This window comes from Quercus suber, unplaced genomic scaffold (genome assembly GCF_002906115.3).
Source record: "Quercus suber isolate HL8 unplaced genomic scaffold, Cork oak 2.0 scaffold_142, whole genome shotgun sequence".
In the NCBI taxonomy this organism is placed as follows: domain Eukaryota; kingdom Viridiplantae; phylum Streptophyta; class Magnoliopsida; order Fagales; family Fagaceae; genus Quercus; species Quercus suber.
The window spans coordinates 230,544-252,618 of NW_027069603.1; the positions used below are offsets into that span (position 1 = coordinate 230,544).

Here is a 22,075-nt window from a genome sequence, read left to right on the forward strand (position 1 = left end):
AGTCTATCATATCTTGGGATAAACTTGTTCCTTAGATTACCTCAATAGTTGGTCCAGATGGTCTATCTTTTTTTTGGACTTGGGCTTTTTTGTGTTTGGATTTAGGCCGAGTCCTTATTTTGAGAGTATCTCTTTGGTCTTTCTTCTTTGGCCCAAAGTCTATGGGACAGATGTGTTCCAACCTCGCACACTAGGAATTATAAAAAAGAAAGACATAATTTTTTACTTTTTTAAATTGAAAAGGTAAAAATAATATAAGAAACTAAGTAATATGAACTTTCACTTTAAAAAAAAAAAACAAAAAACAAAAAATAGAGAGCATTCCACAACAAAAAAGGAAACAAATGGGTAAATTTCAATTTTCGTCCTCAAATATAAGGTTTATTTGATTTTGATCCTTTAAATTGCAAAAAAAACAATTAATCACTTTTTTAATTCTTAAAAAAAAAATCACTTTTCTAAATTTATAAAGGATAGTTAAAACTTATAAAAAAAATTAAAAAAAAAATGATTGTTAGAACTAGGGGTGTGCGTAGGTTGGATTGGGTGGGTAAACGCCAATTTTTCTATCCAATCCACCACTAGCGGGTTGGGAAAATTTCAATCCGCTACCAACCCACCAAAGTCTAAATCCGGTGGATTGGTTACAAATTTTGGTGGTTTCAACTTGGTGGATTAGGTGGGTTGGGCGGGTTGACGTTAATAATATTTAAAAAAAAAATCACAAACTACAATTTTTTATTAAATAATCTCAAAATATAACTAATGCACTAAAAAAAAAAAAAAAAAAAAACTAAAGGTAGATTTCAATGAATAATCTCAATTCTAACATATAAACATAGGGTCAATGAAAAAGAGATATACCATCTCTAGTAAAAGTAGGCTCTACCTCACACTTAGGAAATTAAAAAATAGTAGGCTTTGCCTTACAACTTGGGAAAATTAAATCAACAAATTCAAAGGTTAAAGAAGAAAGAGGAAGGTAAAGACAATGGTGTAAGGTGAAAGCCAAAAGTGAAAGGCAAGAAGAAAAAGTGACACCTAGAGCCACAAAGTGTATACTGTATACACGGCTAAAGTAAATGGGATAGGTGGTAGGTAGGGGTGTTTAAGGTTTCAATGCTGACTTTTTAAATTTTGTTTAAGGAATTTTTTGAAGGCCAGTTCTATTTAGGGATGGAATTGATTATTGATCAGTTGAAAAATTTTATTAGGTGAATTGATTAACTTTAAATACTTAACAATCTGAACTAATATATTTTATTTTTTATGTATGTATAATTAAACGGGTGGATCGGGTTGTAATGGGTTGGCAATTTTTCAATCTATAACCCAATCCAATCCGCAATTTTAGGGGTCTAACTCGCCCAACCCAAATCGCCTAACTTAATGACCCGCACGGGGCGGGCGGGTCGGGTGCGGGTTGGCGGGTTAAGTGGATATTTTGCACACCCCTAGTTAGAACTCTTTAAATTTGAGTGACCAAAATCAAATATAACCCATATTTGAAGGGCTAAAATACATTTTATTTGTTCTAACTGTAGTGTAGTTACCATTTTGATCCCTTAAATTACAAAACTTGTTATTAAACCCATCATTATCAAATTAATGTCAATTTGGACTCCCATCAAATTCCATTAACTATTCCTAAATGATGTTAAGATGTTGTTTGCTTTTAAATAAAACAAACTCAAGTAGGCCAAAATTATAGTAAATTTTTTTAAAATTCAGGGAGTTAATTGTAAATTTTGAAAATTTAGGAAAAAAATTTATATAGAAAATGTAGGAATTAAAGTAGTAATTCAATTTTTTTTGAGAATACTAAATATTTTTTAACACACACACGGAGAGAAATTAGAAGATTTTTTTTAAAAATTTACAGTGGTGTATATCCAAAAATGCCTAACTTTTTAATATCAATTTAAAAGGTTCAAGAGATTAATTATAAACATTAATAACCTGTTTGGATAGAGGGATGAAGAGGAGAAGGAGGAGGAGTGGAAGAGAATAGAGTAGAATTAGTTAAAAATAAATTAATTTTGTGCTAAATTTACTCTACTCTACTTTGCTCTCACTCTTTACTCTAAATTCTCACTCCTTACTCTAAATTCAAATGGACCATCAAAATTTGAGGTCAAAAATGATAATTAATCAAACAAAAAAAAAAAATGAAGGGAAAAAAAAAAAAAAAAAAAAACTAGCGGGTCCAAGCTCCAAACCCGAATTAAGCCTTGTACAAGTCAGAGGCGATAAAGTTGCACTCGGTTCTGTTGCCTAAAACCCTAAACCCTAAACCCTGCCGCCGTGAAACCCAAACTTCCTTCTCCTTCGAATCATTTTTCACATCATCATTTCCATTCTGTTCAATAATTCAATAATGGCTTCAGCTTGCAACAGATTCGTGAGCAGAACATCTTTATCGTCCATCAAATCCGCCATCAGATCCAACGTCCGTACATCTCCAAGCTTCACCAAATCCGCCACTTCCACCTCCACTTCCATTCCTCTTCGCCGATTCTCACTCTCCCGGTAAATACAGACTCTCTCTCTCTCTCTCTCTCTTCAAATCTATGTTATTTTTTTCAACATTACTAATAAATATGATGATATTGGCAGAATTCCAGTGGAATTGGGAGGCGTACAGTCACTGTTGCCACTTCACAGCGCGGTGGCGACGGCGAGAATGACGTCGTGCCTGAGCACAACATCGAGGAGTTGCCGAGCGCTTTCACAGGGTACACTCTGCTGCACCTCTCCAGGCCTCTAATATAACAAATTTTTTCCCTTTCTTTTTAACTGTGAGTAGATTTTGCTTGCTTTCCCCTACTAATTTTCTTGCTCTCTCACTTTAAATTGCTCGCCTACTTTTCCGTCTTTGATTTCCCATTGTTTGCTTTGAGTTATAAAACAAAATAATGGAAATGGAAATGGAAAGACCAACATGTTTAAAATTAAAATCCTAATATGCTGGCTGGTTAAAGTGACGGGTAATTTAGTACATTGTAAGTTTTAGTGTCATTGTTGTGTTAGGATAACAAACTTTTCGGAGTAATTTAGAAGTAGGGTGGGAGGGATATCGAGGCAGCATAGTTATTAGATTTTTGTTGTTGTTGGTTTCGTGCTCTTGATTTCGTGAGTGGAAATTAATTGGGCAATGGTTTGGGAGTGGAAGTGATTCAGTGGAGGATCTTAAAACGCTATCTGACTGGAGTATTTTGGTTCCTGCAGGCACATAACTTGACTATGGTTGAAAGAAATAAATTGGGAATTTGCGGGACCTGCCAATAATCAAGTATGAAAATGAGTGCTCTCTTAGTGGCATTAAGACTATTTAGAACTTTAGTTATACAAGGATAGAGACTCGTGTTTCAGGTTTATCTGGAATTTTGATCTTTGAATTGTATTGATACTCGCAAAATGTTATATGGGGAAAGTGGCCCTTGATTGTAACATATACAAGTTAATGTTTTTTTTTTTTTTTAAATTTATGCATTTTCTTCTGATGTGTCAGTTTCTTACTACCTTTTGGATTAGTTATTCTTGGTAGTTAATTTTGATTTTCTCAATGGGTAAAGTAGTTTTGCAGTTTGTTTGGTTGGATTGTACCTTTAAAATTTGTATGAGTAGTGTTCAGCTTCTACTCATCTACTAACCATGTATTATGTGGGAATTTATATGAACCAATCAATCACATTACTTTGTAGTGTCCAGTGCAAGGACAGACTTATCTGTGTAGCAAAACACTGTTCATATTATGAGACGCAAAACACTGTTCAATCAGTTTATATGATTGTCAGTCCTTGCTTCATTTGCTTATTGCTCACTAGCAGTTGTGTACTGTAGCAAATAGCCTTTAGTTCAAATGGCATCTCCACACCCCCCACCCCCCCCACATAATTATAGGGTGGTGGGTCAGAGACTCTGACTGGGGTTTCGAGTCCCCTCAAGTGTGTGAGTATAATACCTAGAAAAATAAGTAAATAAATAATTATTCTAAATCTGGTGTCAATTATTTCTCTTGCTAATGCATGCTGCTTAAAAATTCATCTTATTTGCCTGTAATTTTCCTGGAAAAAAGTTTTAACTTTTTGTGAAACTTATTTAGTAGTATACTCTATAGCCTCTCCTGAAACCTTACAATACATTTGGGAGAAAGGATTTAGATGGGAAGAAAAGAAAATGGATGGAAAATAATGTCGGAATTGTATTTTCTCCTTTTGGGATTCTTAAGTAGGGAGAGGTTGGGATTTGCAAGGAAAATTGAACATCCTTTTGAAGGATTTTCTTTTCACTCAAAACAAATGGATTTGAGTGGGAAAGAAATTTTCTTTATTCATGAAAATACTTCTCCCAACACAAATTATTTACATAAAAGGTTTAATGGTATAAATCAAAATATACTTTTTTCCTTTCATTTCCTAATCTCTCCTTAACCACGGAATGGATGATCCTTTTCCCAACTTTGCATCATGAAGAACCAAACAAGAAGAGGATCATTGTCTATCCTTTTCATTCATTTCCTTTCCATATGGATAAGTATCCTTCCTATTCCTTTCTTTTAAAACTTGCATACATAGTGTGAGTGATAATTTTCTTTTCCAAGGCACAATGTTTCCTATGGAAAATGAAGCTTAAATTCTTGCCAGAAGTAGGTTTCTTGAGCAAACATTTTGCAGTGTACTAATTCCTAAAGCATTGCCAAATACAGAGCGAGCATGAGGGCTGGCATAAAAAGACAAATTTGCAAGAAAATCTCCCATACAGATTGTACATAAATGATGTTCAGTATTGAGGCCATTATTTTTGTTTTTATTCTCTTTGCTTTTGTGCTTCACTCATTCAGTTCTTTGATGCCAACACCTAGCCTTTTCTTGTCCATAATATTCTATTCACTTTTGTGCTTCACTCATTCCATTTTATTTTTTAAGCCAGCACAGCTTTTATTCCGATATCTTATAGTAAACAGCTTCCACTAGAACATCTTGTGAGTTATCAGCTACCTCTACCATAGTCTCACAGCCTAAATGTTATTTTTTTCATCTGCATTGGATTAAAAATTATTTGTTTTGCTAAGTTGAAAAAGGTTTTCCTACCAAGTACCAATAGGTAGAGGATGTGTTATGGAGAAAAGTTGCTCTTGAATTTGCTAAGTTTAAATAGGTTTTCCTACCCAGTACTAATAAATAGAGGATACATTCTGGTGAAAAGCTGCTCTTGACATTTTGGCGGGTACTTCATTGAATTCGCCATGTTCTTTATTAGCTTTTTTATTGCTCCCATCCACAATAGTTTTTATATTTTTGAAATATGGTAAGTTCAGAATTAGGCATCCAGATTTTTGGTGGAAGTTACACTGTATCCTATAATCCTAATTTGTTACACTAGACATATTTTAGTAAACCGTTGCCTATAGCTTTTTAATGAAGCAATGCAAGGAAACCAAAATCAACAGTTACCATGAAAAGATCCAATAAATTGGAAATCATAACAAGTTGAAGAAATTCAAAGTTGACATTGCAAGATCAGTAAATAGAGTGCATAATCCAATGATATTCCAAATCTAGGTGTTTTGGCTTGAATTTGTTTCACATAGAGTGAATCATTTACAAGTGACTAAGAATTCTGTGGTAACATAGCTGCTCCTTTTCTCAGATGGAATTGATGGTACGTGAGACGTGTGTGCCGTATTTGGAGGTGGGCCCTGTCATCTATGCTCCGATTTATTGAAATTAAAACAATGTGATAAACTACATTAGAAGATACGAGTCACTTGTCATTCTTGATTACAGGGGAATCTGGGGGCTAATTTAGCTGTTTCTTCCCTAAACGCACATCATTTACAATATTTGCAGAATTATTACATATGAGAGCACATAGGAATCTTCACTTGGATGAGATCTGAATGCTACCATCTCTGTTATTTTCCACTTAAATAATGCGGTTTTACTGGTATGTTTCTTCTGATGTCTTTTTTTATTCTTTGTTGGTTTAGAGCTTGGTCAGTCGGTTCCAAGGTGAATATATAGCAGTCCACCACGACAAGAGCTTGTCTACACAGGAATGGAAAATCTTTCAGCAAGATTTTGTAGTTTTTGTTTTTCAAGGTTCAGTTATTTTAAAGGATACTGCTTGAGCCTTAAAGCAGTGAAACTGAATTTGATTCTTCCCAGCACAGAGATATTTGTTCTGTAGCTATTCATTATGTTTAATTGTCAAGTCTGTATCTCCAGATGACACACCCTGGCTTTCCCCGTCTGCATCATTTTGTATTCTTCCTTCCTGGTTCTTGCTTTTTACTTGCAAACTTGTTGCAATTCCTTTGGATCCCCAAAGCCAAGAAATACAGTCCTAAGCCAGCGTGGTGACATTTGATGTCAATATAAGTGAACTTATATTGTTCCCAGTGCTTAGTTTTTCAAGAAATTTATCAGCCATTACCGTGTATTCAAATAAGACATCCTTTGTGGTATTCCATGTTTATGTTCAATACTTCTCCCCCCTTCCCCACTATCTACTTATCATATAAAATAAAATGAAAATGAAGGCAGATACCAATAAATTTTTTTTTTAATAAAAAAGGTCACATTTCTTTTTTCCGTTTTTATGGGGCAAGATAAATTAAGAAAACCAAAATGCGCCAAATGGATCATATGATGGGGAAAATGTCTCCTGATGGAATTGATGGATCTTTAGACGTGCGCAGTACCAAGGTGGTGGCCTAGTGGGCTCTTCATCTTTACCTATTTTTTTTTGTCCATCCAAGCAGGCTCACATGTGCTTATGATCTATGGGTCCAGTTAATGGGTACGTTGTTAACGGTGCTTTCAGAACTTTTGGTAATAGTAATAGACCATTTAAAAAAGTTTTAATACCATTTTGATGGGGAATATAGAAAGCTGTCACAATTTTTTTTTTTTTTTTTACATAAAAGGATTCTAAAAATATTTTCTAAATCAATACCCTTAGGGTATTAGTTAATATTTCCCATGATCTGTTAAGGCTTACATGAAGCAGAAATCAAGGAATGATTGGCTAAATCTACGAGACTGGAATTCTGCATATTTTCCGAGTAGTGAAGATGAAAGCTGCTAGAAATACTATTGAATGTTTATATGATATTCAAGGCAATGGAATTGACAAAATTGCATTTAATAAAAAAAAAGAAGATGGCTGTTTAGTTCTATGAGAACAGCTGGGAAATACACGGATCCTAATAGGAAGATAATAATAGTTCAGCCAACAAAAAAAAAAAAAAAAAAAAAATGTAGAGCAGAAAATCATGTTATAGTAAGAAGAAAGTACTAGTTCAAGTGTATTGAAGTGTAAATGCTAATTATGCTGAGGTGCTGTCTTTTGTAAGTAGCTGGCGATTAAGAAAGTCTTAACAGTATTCAAGTGTATTGGGCTGGCTTATTAATTTTGCCAAAAAGAGTTATCAAATTGGTTGAACAAAGATTCAATCAACACTTGTAGATTAGGAAAGCTGAGAAGGCAGTTGGGGCTTGATTGAGTTGCTTGGGAGGTATCAACTATTTCAAAGCAGGAGGGTAGTTTGGGTTTAAGAATGGGGATTGGAATAGAGTTTCCTGTTTGATCAAGTTGGTGGTTCCATTTAGAAGAAGTTTTTGGGTGGTTTCTATATCAAGAGAGCTCATGGGCATGAAGAAAGCTGCATCGTTTGAGGGATGAAGTTAGAGCTCTGATGAAGTTTATAATAGGCAAGGGTGATTCAAAGTTTTATCTGAGTCATGATAATTGACATCCAAAAGAGCCACCCTACCAGAACCTTGGGCATAGATATTTATATGCTTCTAGCACCATGATAGCTAATCTTTTGAGTGTCATTCATAATTGGAAGTTGGTTCTAGCCTCCAACAAGATCATAAGAATTCGTATTAATCCAAAGCAAGAAATATGAAGTACAGATCAGGCGTATTTAAGATGAAGTTATCTGACTTCCTACTGCACCTGATAAGCATTCAAATTTGGGAGGTTATTAAATGTTGCATGGTGAAAAGCAAATGTTTTACTGGCCATATTCCTAAACATTCTTTCATTTCTTGGTTGACTATATAGGAATAGGATTGGCTAACAAGAAGAGAAAGGTTAGTTAAATGGGGTTATAAGGGTGTCGTGATATGTATCTTCTACAGGAGTGGATTGGAAACAAGAGACCATTCGTCTTTGAATGCTCTTTTAGAAAGAGAAGTTGCAAGTGCTGAGGAAGTGTTTATTTTTTGTTTTTTTTTTTTTTTAGGCATATCGGCAGTAAGGATGAAGAGCTGAATCGGATAATCATTTGAAGGCTTTGAAGCATACAGTATGCAAGATGTCTTGAGCAGCAACCATTTATCTTGTTTGGATGGATAAGAAGCAAGAATTCAGAATGGAAGAGCTAGAAATGAAGTGGAGTTGCTGAAATCTACCATAGTTGATGTAAGGGCAAGGATGGCAGCTAGGACGAAGGTTAAAAATTCGATTCAAAAAGGGGTGCGTTGTGTTGTATTTTGAGAATTACGTGCTCCGTTGTTGTTGTCTGATTGATCAAGGATAGAACGTAGCGATCAGTTGCTCTGTGGTTTGCAGCTTTTGCTGCTTGTGATGTATCTGTAGTATTTTTTTTTTTCTCATTTAGTTGAATAAATTCTTATTCATCCAAAAAAATAGTCTTTCTATTCCTTGTTTATTTAGACCTTGGTCTGCCAAATCCAAGGTGACATTTTGGTCAGCATCTCCAGATAAGAGCTGGAATTGATGGTTTGTGATACGTGGGCTTTGATAGGGAGGTGGACTCCTTTCATCTATGCTTCAATGTATTCTTTGTCTGTCTGAACAGACTGGTATTTATTTCATGCGCTTATGATCTAGTAAGTCTTTCTATTCCTTGTTGATTTAGAGCATGGTATGTCACATCCAAGTTGACATTTTAGAGACCACCACCGTGACAAATAAAATTGGCCGTTCAATGTTTATTTATATTATGCTAAATTGGCTAGTAAACCTATAAATTCTACAACACCCTTGGTTGCCTAGAGAACATTATTTTTCCTAGTTGCTATGGTTTTTACTTTTTACTTGCCGATGTCTTGGGCATGCTTTGGATCCTTAAGGCAAACAAATGCCAGTCCAAAAGCTAGGTGGTGATCTTTGATGTCAGTCTTGAAACATTAAGTTGCATAAAAAATGTTAAAGTTATCATCGCAAGAAGGAAAGATTTGCATTAACATTATCCACCACAATCCAACTACGACCAGCTTCTTTTCTCACCTGTTTCTTCCTCATTGACTCCCTGACTTCCCTTACATGTCCCCATTTTCCATAGAGTGCATATATATTAGATAGCATAACATATACATAATCATCATCACCTTCCAACTTTAAAACCATTGAAGCTGCAGTCCTTGCAAGCTTCAGATTCCCACAAGCCCCACAAGCACCAAGCAAAGCCCTCCAGACCAATCCACATGACCCAAAACCCAGCTCAAAGATCATCCTCTCTGCTCTCCACACCTCCCCCCTTTGTCCCATAAGCCGGATCATAGAACAACAATGCTCAGCAGTTGGTTCAATCCCATAATCCTCCATCATTGATTCAAAGTATTGGGTAGCAATTTCTAATGACACTTGGTTATGTGAACATGCAGATAAAACATTAAGAAATGTGATCCCATCTGGTTTCACATCCCTCTCCATTTTTAGCTGCTCAAAGAGTTGGATCACTTTTGTAGAATCACCATTTAGTGCAAAGCCAGATATCATTGCATTCCATGTTACCAAGTTCTTTATGGGTAGTGACTGAAACATGAACTCAGCATTCTTTACCCTTCCACATTTGGAGTACACATCAACTAAAGCGCTTCCCACAACTATGGATGTACCCAAACCGCATTTTATTGTACAACAATGAATCAGCATCCCCCATGTTAAAGCTGATAGACCAGCAATTCCACTTAAGATGCTTGAAAATGTGAACTGATCCATTTCTATGTCCTTTGAGTGCATTCTACAGAAAAAGTTCAGAGCTTCTCGTGCTCTATCTCGGTTTACATAACCTGTTATTATTGAATTCCAGGAAGATGAATTTGGACTTGGCATGGTTGACATAATATGAATAGCATCTTCTATGTCACCAAAATGAGCCAAACCGTTTATCAGCTCATTGTATGAGATTGTGTCAGGGTTAGGCATCTGCTGCAAAAAGCCAAATGCTTGAACTAGCAATCCATTTCTAGCACTTGCTGCTATAACTGAATTCCAAGAAATGGTATCCTTGTCTTTCATCTTGTTAAACACAAGGATTGCACTATCAACATCACCACATTTCCCATACATATCAATCAAGCAATTGGCAACAAAAATGCTGCATTGTACACCAAATTTCACTATCTTGGTGTGAATTGACTTACCTAGTTGCAACAAACACAATTGGCCACAAGCAGCTAAAGCAGCCGTAAATGTAAACGAGTCTGCAAAAATGTCAGACCTTTCCAGCTGAATAAACAAATCCAATGCCTTACTAAACCGCCCAGAGTGAACGTATCCAGAAATCAAAGTATTCCAAGAAACCACACTTGGTTGAGGAATTTCAGCGAACAATTTGTGGGCGTCACTCAATGAATCTTTTACGTAAAATCTGACAAGGGCAGCGGAGACAAAGACATTGGAAACAAACCCAGATCGTAGAATGTAGCTATGGAGCTGGTTTCCATAAGAGTAGTAGCCCAGGTTCGTAGAAGCTCGGACAAGGTGAACCAGAGCATATGCATTTGGTTTGGTGCCATAGTTGAGCTCACAAGAGGCCTCATATAAGGCCAACTCTGTGTTGGAGCTACCTTGGGCTAGTGCCAAAATGAGATTGTTCCATGAGTCAAAATGTGTACTAATGAATTTTGTTAGTAGTAGTTGGGAATGTTTTTGTTTTTGTAGGCACTTTTGGATACTCTTTAAGAGAAATTGTTGCATAGCTTTGTAATTGTAAACATAGCGTTATCCGCACCTTTACGCTCAATATCACAAAGGCGCGGGGGAATGATTAAGAATTTTGGACCCAGAAAAAAGATTTCTCGTTTTTGAAAGGTTTATTAAATAGGTATTTGGAAGAATACCAAAACAACTTGGAAATAGCAAAGAAACATATATCAGCTGGCAAAGGAAGCAGCCAACGGTGAAAAAACTGTTAAAGTAAAAAAATTAAGTCAAAATTTCAAGTCATGATTTCAGTAGTTTTTTCCGCGTGAATGTTAATGTGTGTAAAAAGTGGGTAATAAATACTCCTCTACCAATTATACACTGTACCATTAGACTATACCTTTACCCATCTTTTTATGAGAGGTGAATTTTAGAAAATCTATTATTAGATTACATCTTCTTCTTATATACTTCATGTTTGCAAAAATTTCTAAAAAATTAAAGTCCAATAGTTATGTCATCAATAAATTTTTTAAAATGTAAGTTTTTATATTTAAAAATTATACATAAAATATAAGCTTATAGATTATATAGTAAATAATATTCGATTGACACAAAATTTGATATGTATAATAAGAACGTAAAGAATATGCAATTCAACAGTTAGATTTTAAAAGTATATAATAATGTTAATTTTATTAAGTAAGATTGTAACCCCATGTTACAACTAGTTTTCTAGGTAAACTTTGTTCTTATTAAATATTGAGATATATCATATTACAATTTACAACCTATGAGATAATTTGGAACTTTCTACCTTTATTATTTTTTAAAGAAAAATTTTCATAAAATATTTTGAGCAACTAAAGAGGGAGTTGAAATATGCAAGTTTTAGTTAATTCAAGTAATAAAATTTTTTGTCTCAAATAAAAGACCTAAGATTCAACTTCTGTTTATACCAAAAATCAATTAATGTGTTAAGCTCTTAGTGTGATGATGAAAAAATTATTACGAAAACAACATCATAAATTTAAAATAATAATAAAAAGGCCTTGGAATCATGGGTGCAGCTAAACAGGGAAGGTTTTTGGTGGGCCTGTGGGAGAGAGAGAACATGAACAAGGGCCTAAAACTTGTATAATAAGACGCAGCTCAAGCTCAACAGTCTGGCAAGGTCGTTTTTCTTTTTCATTTGTCTCTATCTGTTTGCAGCTGCAGGCAAGTGCTTCTCCACTCTCCACCTGCGATAATTATTTATGAGTCCGGCAGTTGAGAGAAGTCCACGTAAGGTTTAACATTGAAAGTGAGGTGCGGCCTGACCAATTCTTTTAGTCGGTGTGTGTGTCACAAAGGTCAAGGTTGGTTGGGAACACCAGTCGGCAGTCACTCTTATATTTTTGCAACCTACTTTCGGGCTTTTGTGGGTGAGAGCACTAGCATTTAAGAATGCAAAAAAAAAAAAAAAAACTATTTTGCATTTTCAAACGCTACTTTATTTATTTTACCAACTCATTTTATAACTCACTCTATATTTTTATTTTTATTTTTACATATAACCTAATAAAATAATATAAACTACCTAAAAAAAAAAAAGTATTCTAATTTCTCTCTTTCCTTCCACTATCTTTTTCTCTTTACGCACAACCATAAGATTAAATATTATTTTTTTTCTTTACAACCTATGAATAGTAAGGTTGCATATATGCAACCTTAGAGCACTAGCATTGGGGGTTGTAAAAACCCCTCAGTTGCTATTTTAGCAACTAGACCTTTAAAAGTAAGCTCCATCCGAGTATGTAAACTCAAAAAATTATCCATCCTAGCTACAGAAAGGTTGCATATTTGCAACCTTACTATTCATGAGGTTGTAAAGAAAAAACTATTTTTTTAATCTCTCACACACTCTTTCTTCCTCTCACACTCTCTCTCTTCTTACCTTTTATTTTTTTTTATTAGTTAGTTTATATTATTTTATTGGGTTATATGTAAAAATAAAAATTAGGATATTGGGTGTATTGTTGGATAAGTTAGTAAAATAAATAAAATAGTATTTGAAGATATAAAATATTTGTTTTTTTACATCCCCCATTGCTAGTGCTCTTACCATTCATAGGTTGCAAATTTTTTTAGGTATACAAACCTAGATGGAGTTGATTTTTACTCTCTTGGGTTGTAAAATAGCAACTGAGCAGTGTTTACACCCCCAATGCCAGTGCTCTTAGTCTTGCAAAACACCCTCATCTCACACTCACCCATTGTCTTGTACCTCTTTTCTTTCTTTTATTTTTATTTTTTTGTTTATGTACTATTTAAAAAAATTTAATAAAAAAGAAAAAAGTAATTAAATTTTTAATAGTTTTTTGAGATTTCTCATAATAAATAGTATTGAAATTTTCTTCAAATAGTCTTTTAACAAATGGGCTAAGTCAGTCGTCAGTATGACCAATAACTTATTGGTGATTCTATAATTTTCAAAAGAAGTTTCTATTCCCAACCCCAATTCAACGTAGCCAAATAAAAAAAATAAAAATCTAATTGTTGGGCAACCTCATGTCATTTCCTCACCAGATCGACAATTCAATCTTAATAATATGTGCAGGACCACACGTGTCAAGAATGTTTTAAAGTTTATCTACCTTATCCAGGCCAAAACATGAGTATAAAAATATGGTTAAGAATTTAAAATGATATTGTACGTATAATAATATTCAAGATTAAATTAATACATGAAAACATAACTAGCATCTATTCCTTTCTTTCTTTCTTTTCCCACAAATAACTATTATTTATTTATTTAATATTAACAAAAAATATAAACAAAAGAAAAGACAAATAATTTTATATTAATATATTTCAACTCAATTATTTTTGTTTGTTGAAATAAAACTTAACCTTTTAAATTTTCAAAATTTTCAATGATTGATTATGTATTAAGTTAGCTCAACTGGTAAAATCTCTGATAGTTAAATAAGAGATCTGGGGTTCAATTTTCGCCTACACCAAAAACCGATTGGTGTTTTGGTCTAATGATAAAGAACTATTATCAAAAGTGGATGTCATAGGTTAAAACTATCTCAAAAAAAAAAAAATTACCAATTATTTTCACTTTCAATACATAAAGTCATCTTTTCTTTTGTTGCATAGCCTAGTTTTAACGAGTCCAAATCTTTTGTCTCATCAATTGTGCTCCACTTCATGCTCCACCAATAAAATTTGAACAACTAGCCTCTCTCATTAAATGAGACAACTAGCCTCTCTCATTAAAGTCAAAATTATCTCATTTAATCAAAGAGGCTAGTTGTCCAAGTTTTATTGGTGGAGTATGAAGTGGAGCACAATTGATGAGACAGAAGATTTGGACTCAAGTTGTGTTTGTTTTGACTTCAAAGTACTTCCGGAAAATCATTTCCGTAAAATTGGAGTGTTTGGCTAATTAGGAAAATTCGGTCAACTGAAAATGAATTCACCTTTGACCGTAAAATAGACCTCCACGGGCGGAAATTCATTTCACCTTCTATTTTCACTTCAAATGCCATTTTCCGGAAAACTGAGAAACAGAGAGCACGAAGAGAGAGAGGGAGAAAGAAAGAGAGAGCCCAGCGCCATCGCCGAGCCAAGCCCAACGCCCATCGCCGGTGGCCACGAACCGCCGATCCAAGCCCAAAGACCATCGCCGGCGACCACGAACCCACGAACCCAGTCCCATCGCATCACCGCAACGAGCAGATCCAGTCGCACCTTCGATCGCACCGCGCCGTGCCGTCGATCGTCAATCTCCTTCGAACCCAAAACCCAGCGCTCTTCGCACCGACGAGTCGCACCGCGCCGCGCCGTCAATCGTCGTCGACCCAGACCCATCGCTTCCTCTTCCTCGATCTCTCCGTTTTTTTTTTCAAGTTTGATTGTTGTTGTTGTTTTTTTTTTGATGAACTGGTTGTTGTTGTTGTTGTTGTTGTTGTGTTTTTGTTGCCAGAATTTGTTGCCGGAAATTGTTGTTGAATTGGATGTGATGTTGAAATTTTTTGTAATGAAATTTTTTTGGATGTTGAGAAAATGTGAAAAATTGTAGGAAAATAGTATTTTCCTAATATAACCAAACACATGAAAATATTTTGCACAACAATTTTCGTAATGCAGCCAAACACTTAGAAAATATTTTCCTTTTTTAGAAAATAGCATTTTCGGAAAATATGTATTTTCCAGAAAACGTTTTACACGAAACAAACATAGCCTCAGTTTTAACAATATTTATGGTTGGAAATAATTATTCACTAATTGCAATAACAACTGATAGAGTAAATGCAAGTATAGTCATCTGAGTAATTACAAATAGAGTCATTCTATAAATAATCCGGTTGATTATTGATCTTTTAGTCCTACAACCCCTACCAACCCTTGGTATAATTAAAATTTTTTGAAATAAAAATAGGAAAAACATATAAAATATATTGATAAAAAAGGAAGCACATGTTTCCAAAAGCAAGTAATTTCCTTAATTATAATATTTAAAATAGAATTAAAATGTAACTTTAACATGTTATAGGTTAAAAAAAAAGTCCTTTTCTTTTTCAAGGAGAGCCACATGTCATGGGCAAGTTGGACATTCTATTTTTTGGGCTGCTTCTTTGAAGCAACTAATTTCTTCAGTGGGTAATTTTTGAGAAATTCAATCTTAAAATAGAAAAAGAAAAAAAAAAGAACACACGTACACACACATAACATGATAAAGTTAAACTTTTTGTAACTCTTTATAATTATTACATCACTAAATTTTTTTAATTGAATTAATATTTAAAAAATTCTACAATTGGATTACACGTTTTTATTATTCTTAACACAATGTTAAATTTCATGTTAATTGAATTGTTTATTATTTGATTAATAAACTTAGATTTTTATATATAATTTTAGAGTATAAATTTCAAGATTATAAAAAAAGGGAGTGCATTTGTCCAAAAGCAAGTAATTATCTTATAATATATATATATATATTTTAAAGAATAAAAATATAAATTTTAAGATATTTTATGTTAAAAAGTTGTTTTTTATGAGGGCCACGAATCATGATATCTTATAATCTTATAATATATATATATATATTTTAAAGAATAAAAATATAAATTTTAAGATATTTTATGTTAAAAAGTTGTTTTTTATGAGGGCCACGAATCATGGGCAGGTCGGGCATTCCCTTTGGGGGGTGGCGTGGGGAATTCTTAGGCGTGCATTTTTGAGAAATCTAATCTTGAAAAAAAAAAATGAAGCAAAAACATGATCAAATTGCACTATATATTACTTTTATAATATATATATATATATATATGTTAGATATTCTCAATAACTTTTAATTGGATTAATGTTTTAAAAAATTTATTACTGGATTATATGTTTTCATTATTTTTAACACTATTTTTAACCCGCATATCAAACATTGTGTTAATCAAATTTATTAATCATTTAGTCAATGAACCTATTTTTGTGCATAATTTTTTTTTCCCTTTTATGAGATTTTTTTTTTAAATGTAAATAAACTTAATACCTTATTATTAGCGTCCTTTATGGAGGCAGGCAGCAAGTCGAGTCCAAATCCTGAGTCCTGACCTGCTGTTAGAATTAATTAGATGTTTCCCACGGGACAGGACCTAGCTACTTTTCTAAAACCAACTCTTTTTCAAGTGTGATTTCACTTTTTAACGTTAGGTACAACATAAATTACGTAATAAATGTTTTGTTAAGGAGGATTGAGGAACTCAGTCAACAATTCAAAATCATGCTATCTGCACTTAGAGTTAGGCCGCGGCGCAATCGGAACATAATTTAGGATTTGTATGCAAACAGGCATTTGAAGCACGTACTCAAGTTTCTCTTTTCAAGATTATAGTATACGTTTAGATTTACTTTACAAAAAAAGTGCTTTTTAACATTATTTTTTTGCTTACAGGAGAAGTTCATGTTAGTGACTTATTTGAGTTATTTCAAATTTAATTCTTAATTAATACAAACCACCATAACAAAAATGGCTAACACTTTATATTGAAAATAGGGGGACAAAATTCAATCATTCGTTCATCCAAGAGAAAAAAATTAGAATTAGTGGCCAAGAATGTCACGACCGAACCATTTTCTCTATCAGAAAAGCTGGAAATAGCTTTCTATAGTAGAGTGGAGTTTTCCTTTGCAGACGCCTTGTCCATTGCATTGATGGCCACTTATAATCCATGAAGAGCCTGTTTGGTAAGCTAATTCAAACAATAATTTTTAATGTTTAAATACCTGAAAAATGTGGGCTCAAAAAAAAAAAAAAAAACGTGTTTGATAAGAAATTTTAATTAGGAGTGTTTGAGTTATGTTTCTCATTTTAAGGTGTTTAAACATTAAAATTTAGAAAACTTCTTATACCAATTTTCAGTTTTTAAATAACATTACCTAATGACACTTTTGTAAATATTTAGAAAATTGTAGAACCCACTTAATAAGACCTAACATAACTACAACTCTCTCTCTCTCTCTCTCTCTCTCATGCACGCCTCATCTTTTTTTTTTTTCTTTCTTTCTTTTCCTCCCCTCTCTTTCACGTTCCTTCTCTCCTCTAATAAATATAAATAAAATAATTATACATGGCAAAAAGTTACCACTTTCAAAAAAAAAAAAAAATACATACATACATACATACACATACTAAACACACACTAAAAATACATACACAAGACAATGGATTAAGGAGGTGGTTGATAGATTATTCATACCGGAGGAGGCAGAAATCATCATGAAAATTCCTCTAGCATGTGTGGTAGTTTAGAATGTCCTGTATTGGCCTTATTTGAGTGATGGTAACTATAGCTGTAAGTCTGGATATAGATTTCTAAAAGAAGAACCAGACAAGGATTTATCACAGCAACCTTCAAGCCGAGACAAGCAATTTTGGAAAGCTATTTGGTCCCTGCGTGTGCCACAAAAGGTGAAGAACTTGCTATGGTGAGCTTGTTGCAATGCCATGCCAACGAAGGAAAGCCTAGTCGGACTCACCATCATTGACGACCCATTGTGTGATCACTACCACCAAGCCTCAGAAAATCCCTTACATGCATTATGGCTATGTAATGAACTTGATATTGTTTGGGCTATCTCGAAGCTATGGGATTTTCGAAGAATAGAGACGTTTCTGGACTTCAGAGAGCTGTTGTCATGGATTGTTGACGAGTATCAGTTAAAGGTCATCCAGTGTAAGGATGACCACAACCGCATCTAAGTTGGAGACGAGAGAAACGATGAAAGGCCGTTCATATGAACAAGACGAGCCTATGTGTATTAAAACTAGAAGTTAATTCCATCATACCAGCTGACAATGGGTAAATGCTCCAGAATAGTTACAGAAGCAATGATGAGCCAATGGTTAACTATTACACATTAAACAAAAACTTCATTGCCATTAAATGCCGCGTTTCATTTAGGAAAAAAAATGCCTAAATGAGCATTAACAGGCATAAATGATTCTCTAGAAAGCAAACTATAAAAGGCAATGGAACCAAGGTAAGTTTCTTCATGAAAAACTCAGTAGACAGTAATTACAATATCCATTCAAAACCATAAGCTGACTTAGGCATCAAAGTGTCCTCAAGTGGCATCACACTGGTGAACCTTCCTTGCATTTCTTTTCTTTTCAACAAGCACCGCAGTTCGTCCATCGGCATTGACGAGGAGCATACTGACAAGGTCAATTTTGACTCAGACCCTTCGGAGGCCAAGAAGATTAGGGCATTGTAGTCCAGATTCATGATCCTAAATGATGAACTCTACAAAAAGGGGTTCTCCCAGCCCTACTTGAAGTGCCTTGATTCTGAAGATGCTGCATATATGCTAAGTGAGATCCACAAAGGAATCTATGAAAATCACTTAGGTTCACGATCACTCATAGGTAAAGTAGTTTGAGCAGGATATTTTTGGCCGACCATGCAGAAAGATGCAGCCCAAGTCATCCATAGGTGCAACAAGTGTCAGTGGTTTGGAAATGTGCAACACGTCCCAGCAGAACACATGACAGACATTTCATCACCATGGCCGTTCTTGACATGGGGGGTTGACATCATGGGTCCCTTACCACTAAGTAAAAAGCAAGTCAAATTTTTAGTCGTCGCTATTGACTATTTTACAAAGTGGGTGGAAGCAGAACCTTTGGCAGTAATCACAGAAGCCAAAATATAACACTTCATCTAGGAAAATATCGTCTATTGGTTCAGGATTCCAAGGGTAATTATATTTGATAATGGACGACAATTTGACAGCACCAAGTTCGGGGATTTTTGTAAAGAGTTGGGGATCAAGAATCACTATTCTTCCCCTGGACACCCACAGGTAAATGCCCAGACCAAAATTACAAATTGGACTTTGCTTAAGCTAATCAAAACCCGACTTAAGGGGGCAAAGGGAGCATGGCTTGAGGAGCTTCCAGGAGTTTTATGGCCCTATAGAATGGCTGCGAGAATACCAACAGGCGAGATGCCCTTCAAACTGGCATTTGGAACCAAAGCAGTGATTCTTGTGGAGGTTGGAATGTCAACCCTTAGACGAACATGTTATGATGAATGCAGTAACAACAAGGGACTTAAACTTGCTCTCGATTGCTTGCCTGAAATCAGAGACGATGTAGCTCAAAGGATGGTTGTATACCATGAAAGGATGACAAGGTAGCATGATCAAAGGGTGAAGCTGAAGTATTTCAATCCTGGAGACATGGTTCTACGGAAGGTCTCATAAGCCACCAAAGATCCAACCCAAGGAAAGCTGGGCCCTAATTGGGAAGGTTCGTACAAGGTCGTCCATTATTCAAGAAGAGGGAGCTATTACTTGGAAGATGTAAATGGAAAACCTTTGCCTTGTCCTTGGAATGCAGAGTACCTCAAGAAGTACTATCAGTGAAGAAGCTGACACCCAACATCAATAAGTTCTAGTGTCTGGAGCACCTCACCTTATTCGCCAACAGATAAGTGAGATTTTATTGTTTTCAAGCATAAGTTTTACTTTCAGCACTTTCCATTTTTTGTCAAGTATTATTATTGTAATACCTTTTATAAGCAAGGATGAATAAAAGCAAGTAAGGCACCTTCGAAGCCATTTCTTTTCAAGTGACCAGATCCCGAACATTTTTGCAGTGATAAAAAATCCATGTTTAAATCACGACGATAAAAACTCCATCAACACAAATGACGAGTTTAAATCATAATCCAAGTGATAAAAACTCTAAGTTTAAATCACAGCGATAAAAACTCCGTCAACACAAACAACGAGTTTAAATCATAATCCAAGCGATAAAAACTCCGGCAACACAAACAACGAGTTTAAATCATAATCCAAGTGATAAAAACTCCATGTTTAAATCACGATAATAAAAACTCCGTCAATAAAATGACGAGTTTAAATCATGATGCCTATGATAAAGACTCCAACGACGAGTTTTAATCATGATGAAATTAAACCATAACAACAAGGTTAAGTCATAACTTTTAAGATAAAAACTTTGTCTATAAAAAGATGAGTTTAAATTATATCACTTGCAAAACAACAAGTCTAAGTTGCAATGTTAGTGGCAAAGGATTCTTCTGTGAAATTACAAGTTGGAACTATTCAATCTAACAGTGATGAAGTTCCCAAACATGATAAAGACCAGGAGTTGGCCAAAAGCATCAAACTCCCTGTAAAGAATCTCATCGTGATTCAAAAAAATGAAAGGCACATTCGAGAAGGATTTTGAAGTAAGTAGTTAAGCAAAAGCCTTAAAACCAAGAGGCAATAAGTGTTTTAGACAATTTTAAAGAAGTAAAAAGATGTTCAGAAATAAAAAATAGGCGAAAAGCACATTTTCGTCCCTACATTTTTACACGATTTCCATTTTGGTCCCTAACTTTTTTTTTACCGCTTTTAGTCCCTATCTTGGAAAACGCCTATTGTTTTAGTCCCTGCCGTTACATTAGAGACGGAAAATGCTGACGTGGCAAACGGATGGCACTGTTGGCTGACGTGGCCATTAAAATAATAATAAAAAATATTATTTGGTATTAAAAAAATTTACCCAAACAATTACCCAAAAAACCCAGATACCCAACAAGCAAAACAACTACAAAAACTCAAAAAAAAATAAAAAAATAAAAACATAGAGACAGCCATAATAAAAACCTGAGCTTGGTGGGCTTGGGTTTGCGCTTGTTAACGAGCGGCTTCTTCACATCGTCAGCTGGGTAGAACTTGGGAGCTTTGGCAGCCGGAGCAGGAGCCTTGGGCTGAGCGTCGTGGCGAGGGAAAATGCTGCCGTTTTTGGCCTTGATAGCCCAGAGGCCTTGCTTGTGGTACATCTTGGACCTGGAGTACTTGCTGACCCCGCAAACCAGATCTGGGTTCCGGCTAACCTTTGGGGTCCTCTGCTTTGGTGCCATTGGAATTGAGTTGGGTGGCTGTGGGTTAATGTTTAGGTGGCTGGGTTGGTGTTTAGGTTGGCCGGATCTGTGTTTGGGTGGCCGGAAATGGTGGTTTGGTGGCTGTGGGTTAGTGTTTAGGTGGCTGGGTTGGTGTTTAGGTTGGCCGGATCTGTATTTGGGTGGCCGAAAATGGTGGTTTGGTGGCTGTGGGTTAGTTTTTAGGTGGCTGGGTTGGTGTTTGGGTTGGCCGGATCTGTGTTTGGATGGCCGGAAATGGTGGTTTGGTGTTTGGGTGGCTGTGGGTTGGTGTTTATGGGGCTAGGTTGCTGTGGGTTGGTGTTTAGGTGGCTGGGTTGGTGTTTGGATTGGTGTTTATGGGGCTAGGTTGCTGTGGGTTGGTGTTTAGGTGGCTGGGTTGGTGTTTGGCCGGAAATGGTGGTTTGGTGTTGGTGTTCTTAGTGTTCTTCTTCAAGATACTTTTTGATCTTAATTCATATAAATTTTTATTTTTATTTTTGTTTTGATTTTTTTTTACTTAGTTAAAATTAATAAATTAATTTTTAAATTTTTTTAATACCAAATAATATTTTTTATTATTATTTTAATGGCCACGTCAGCCAACAGTGCTATCCGTTTGCCACGTCAGCATTTTCCGTCTTTGATGTAACGACAGGGACTAAAACAATAGGCGTTTTCCAGGATAGGGACTAAAAGCGGTAAAAAAAAAAAAGTTAGGGACCAAGATGGAAATCGTGTAA

General features: G+C 35.0%; 3 protein-coding genes across 12 annotated transcripts; 1 reads left to right on the forward strand and 2 right to left on the reverse strand.

The window, feature by feature from the left end:
- The first annotated feature begins 2,205 nt into the window (after positions 1–2,205).
- On the forward strand, positions 2,206–6,434 carry LOC112028041 (protein NONRESPONDING TO OXYLIPINS 2, mitochondrial). Of its 10 annotated transcripts, XR_002884581.2 has the most exons (5): positions 2,207–2,529; positions 2,617–2,798; positions 3,229–3,292; positions 5,653–5,694; positions 5,993–6,434. XR_002884581.2 is itself a non-coding variant. In XM_024060690.2 (4 exons), exons 1-3 carry the CDS (start codon positions 2,378–2,380, stop codon positions 5,670–5,672), a joined length of 291 nt encoding a protein of 96 aa, XP_023916458.1. In that variant the 5' UTR covers positions 2,206–2,377; the 3' UTR covers positions 5,673–5,694; positions 5,993–6,434. The 10 variants fall into 10 exon arrangements, 5 of the variants coding, with proteins under 5 accessions (XP_023916458.1, XP_023916455.1, XP_023916456.1 ...); XR_002884580.2 differs by lacking the exon at positions 3,229–3,292 and having other exon boundaries at positions 2,206–2,529; XM_024060690.2 differs by lacking the exon at positions 3,229–3,292 and having other exon boundaries at positions 2,206–2,529; positions 2,617–2,735.
- A 2,542-nt stretch (positions 6,435–8,976) lies between these two features.
- Positions 8,977–11,147, reverse strand: LOC112028060 (putative pentatricopeptide repeat-containing protein At5g47460). The gene has a single exon (XM_024060713.2). The coding sequence runs from the start codon at positions 10,960–10,962 to the stop codon at positions 9,196–9,198; it is 1,767 nt and encodes a 588-aa protein (XP_023916481.1). The 5' UTR covers positions 10,963–11,147; the 3' UTR covers positions 8,977–9,195.
- Positions 11,148–20,512: 9,365 nt separating this feature from the next.
- On the reverse strand, positions 20,513–21,335 carry LOC112028017 (large ribosomal subunit protein eL6z). The gene is made up of 2 exons (XM_024060653.2): positions 21,079–21,335; positions 20,513–20,597 (listed from the first exon to the last, which is right to left on the reverse strand). The coding sequence occupies exons 1-2, from the start codon at positions 21,333–21,335 to the stop codon at positions 20,513–20,515; spliced, it is 342 nt and encodes a 113-aa protein (XP_023916421.2).
- Between the last annotated feature and the right edge of the window lie 740 nt (positions 21,336–22,075).

Coding starts and splice junctions, on each gene's coding strand:
- LOC112028041 (XM_024060687.2), top strand. CDS start 2,378: ATGGCTTCAGCTTGCAACAGATTCGTGAGCAGAACATCTTTATCGTCC. Junction 2,530..2,616: donor CGCCGATTCTCACTCTCCCG/GTAAATACAGAC, acceptor TGATATTGGCAG/AATTCCAGTGGAATTGGGAG.
- LOC112028060 (XM_024060713.2), bottom strand. CDS start 10,962: ATGCAACAATTTCTCTTAAAGAGTATCCAAAAGTGCCTACAAAAACAA.
- LOC112028017 (XM_024060653.2), bottom strand. CDS start 21,335: ATGGCACCAAAGCAGAGGACCCCAAAGGTTAGCCGGAACCCAGATCTG. Junction 20,598..21,078: donor CCCAAGCCCACCAAGCTCAG/GTTTTTATTATG, acceptor GATTCTTTACAG/GGAGTTTGATGCTTTTGGCC.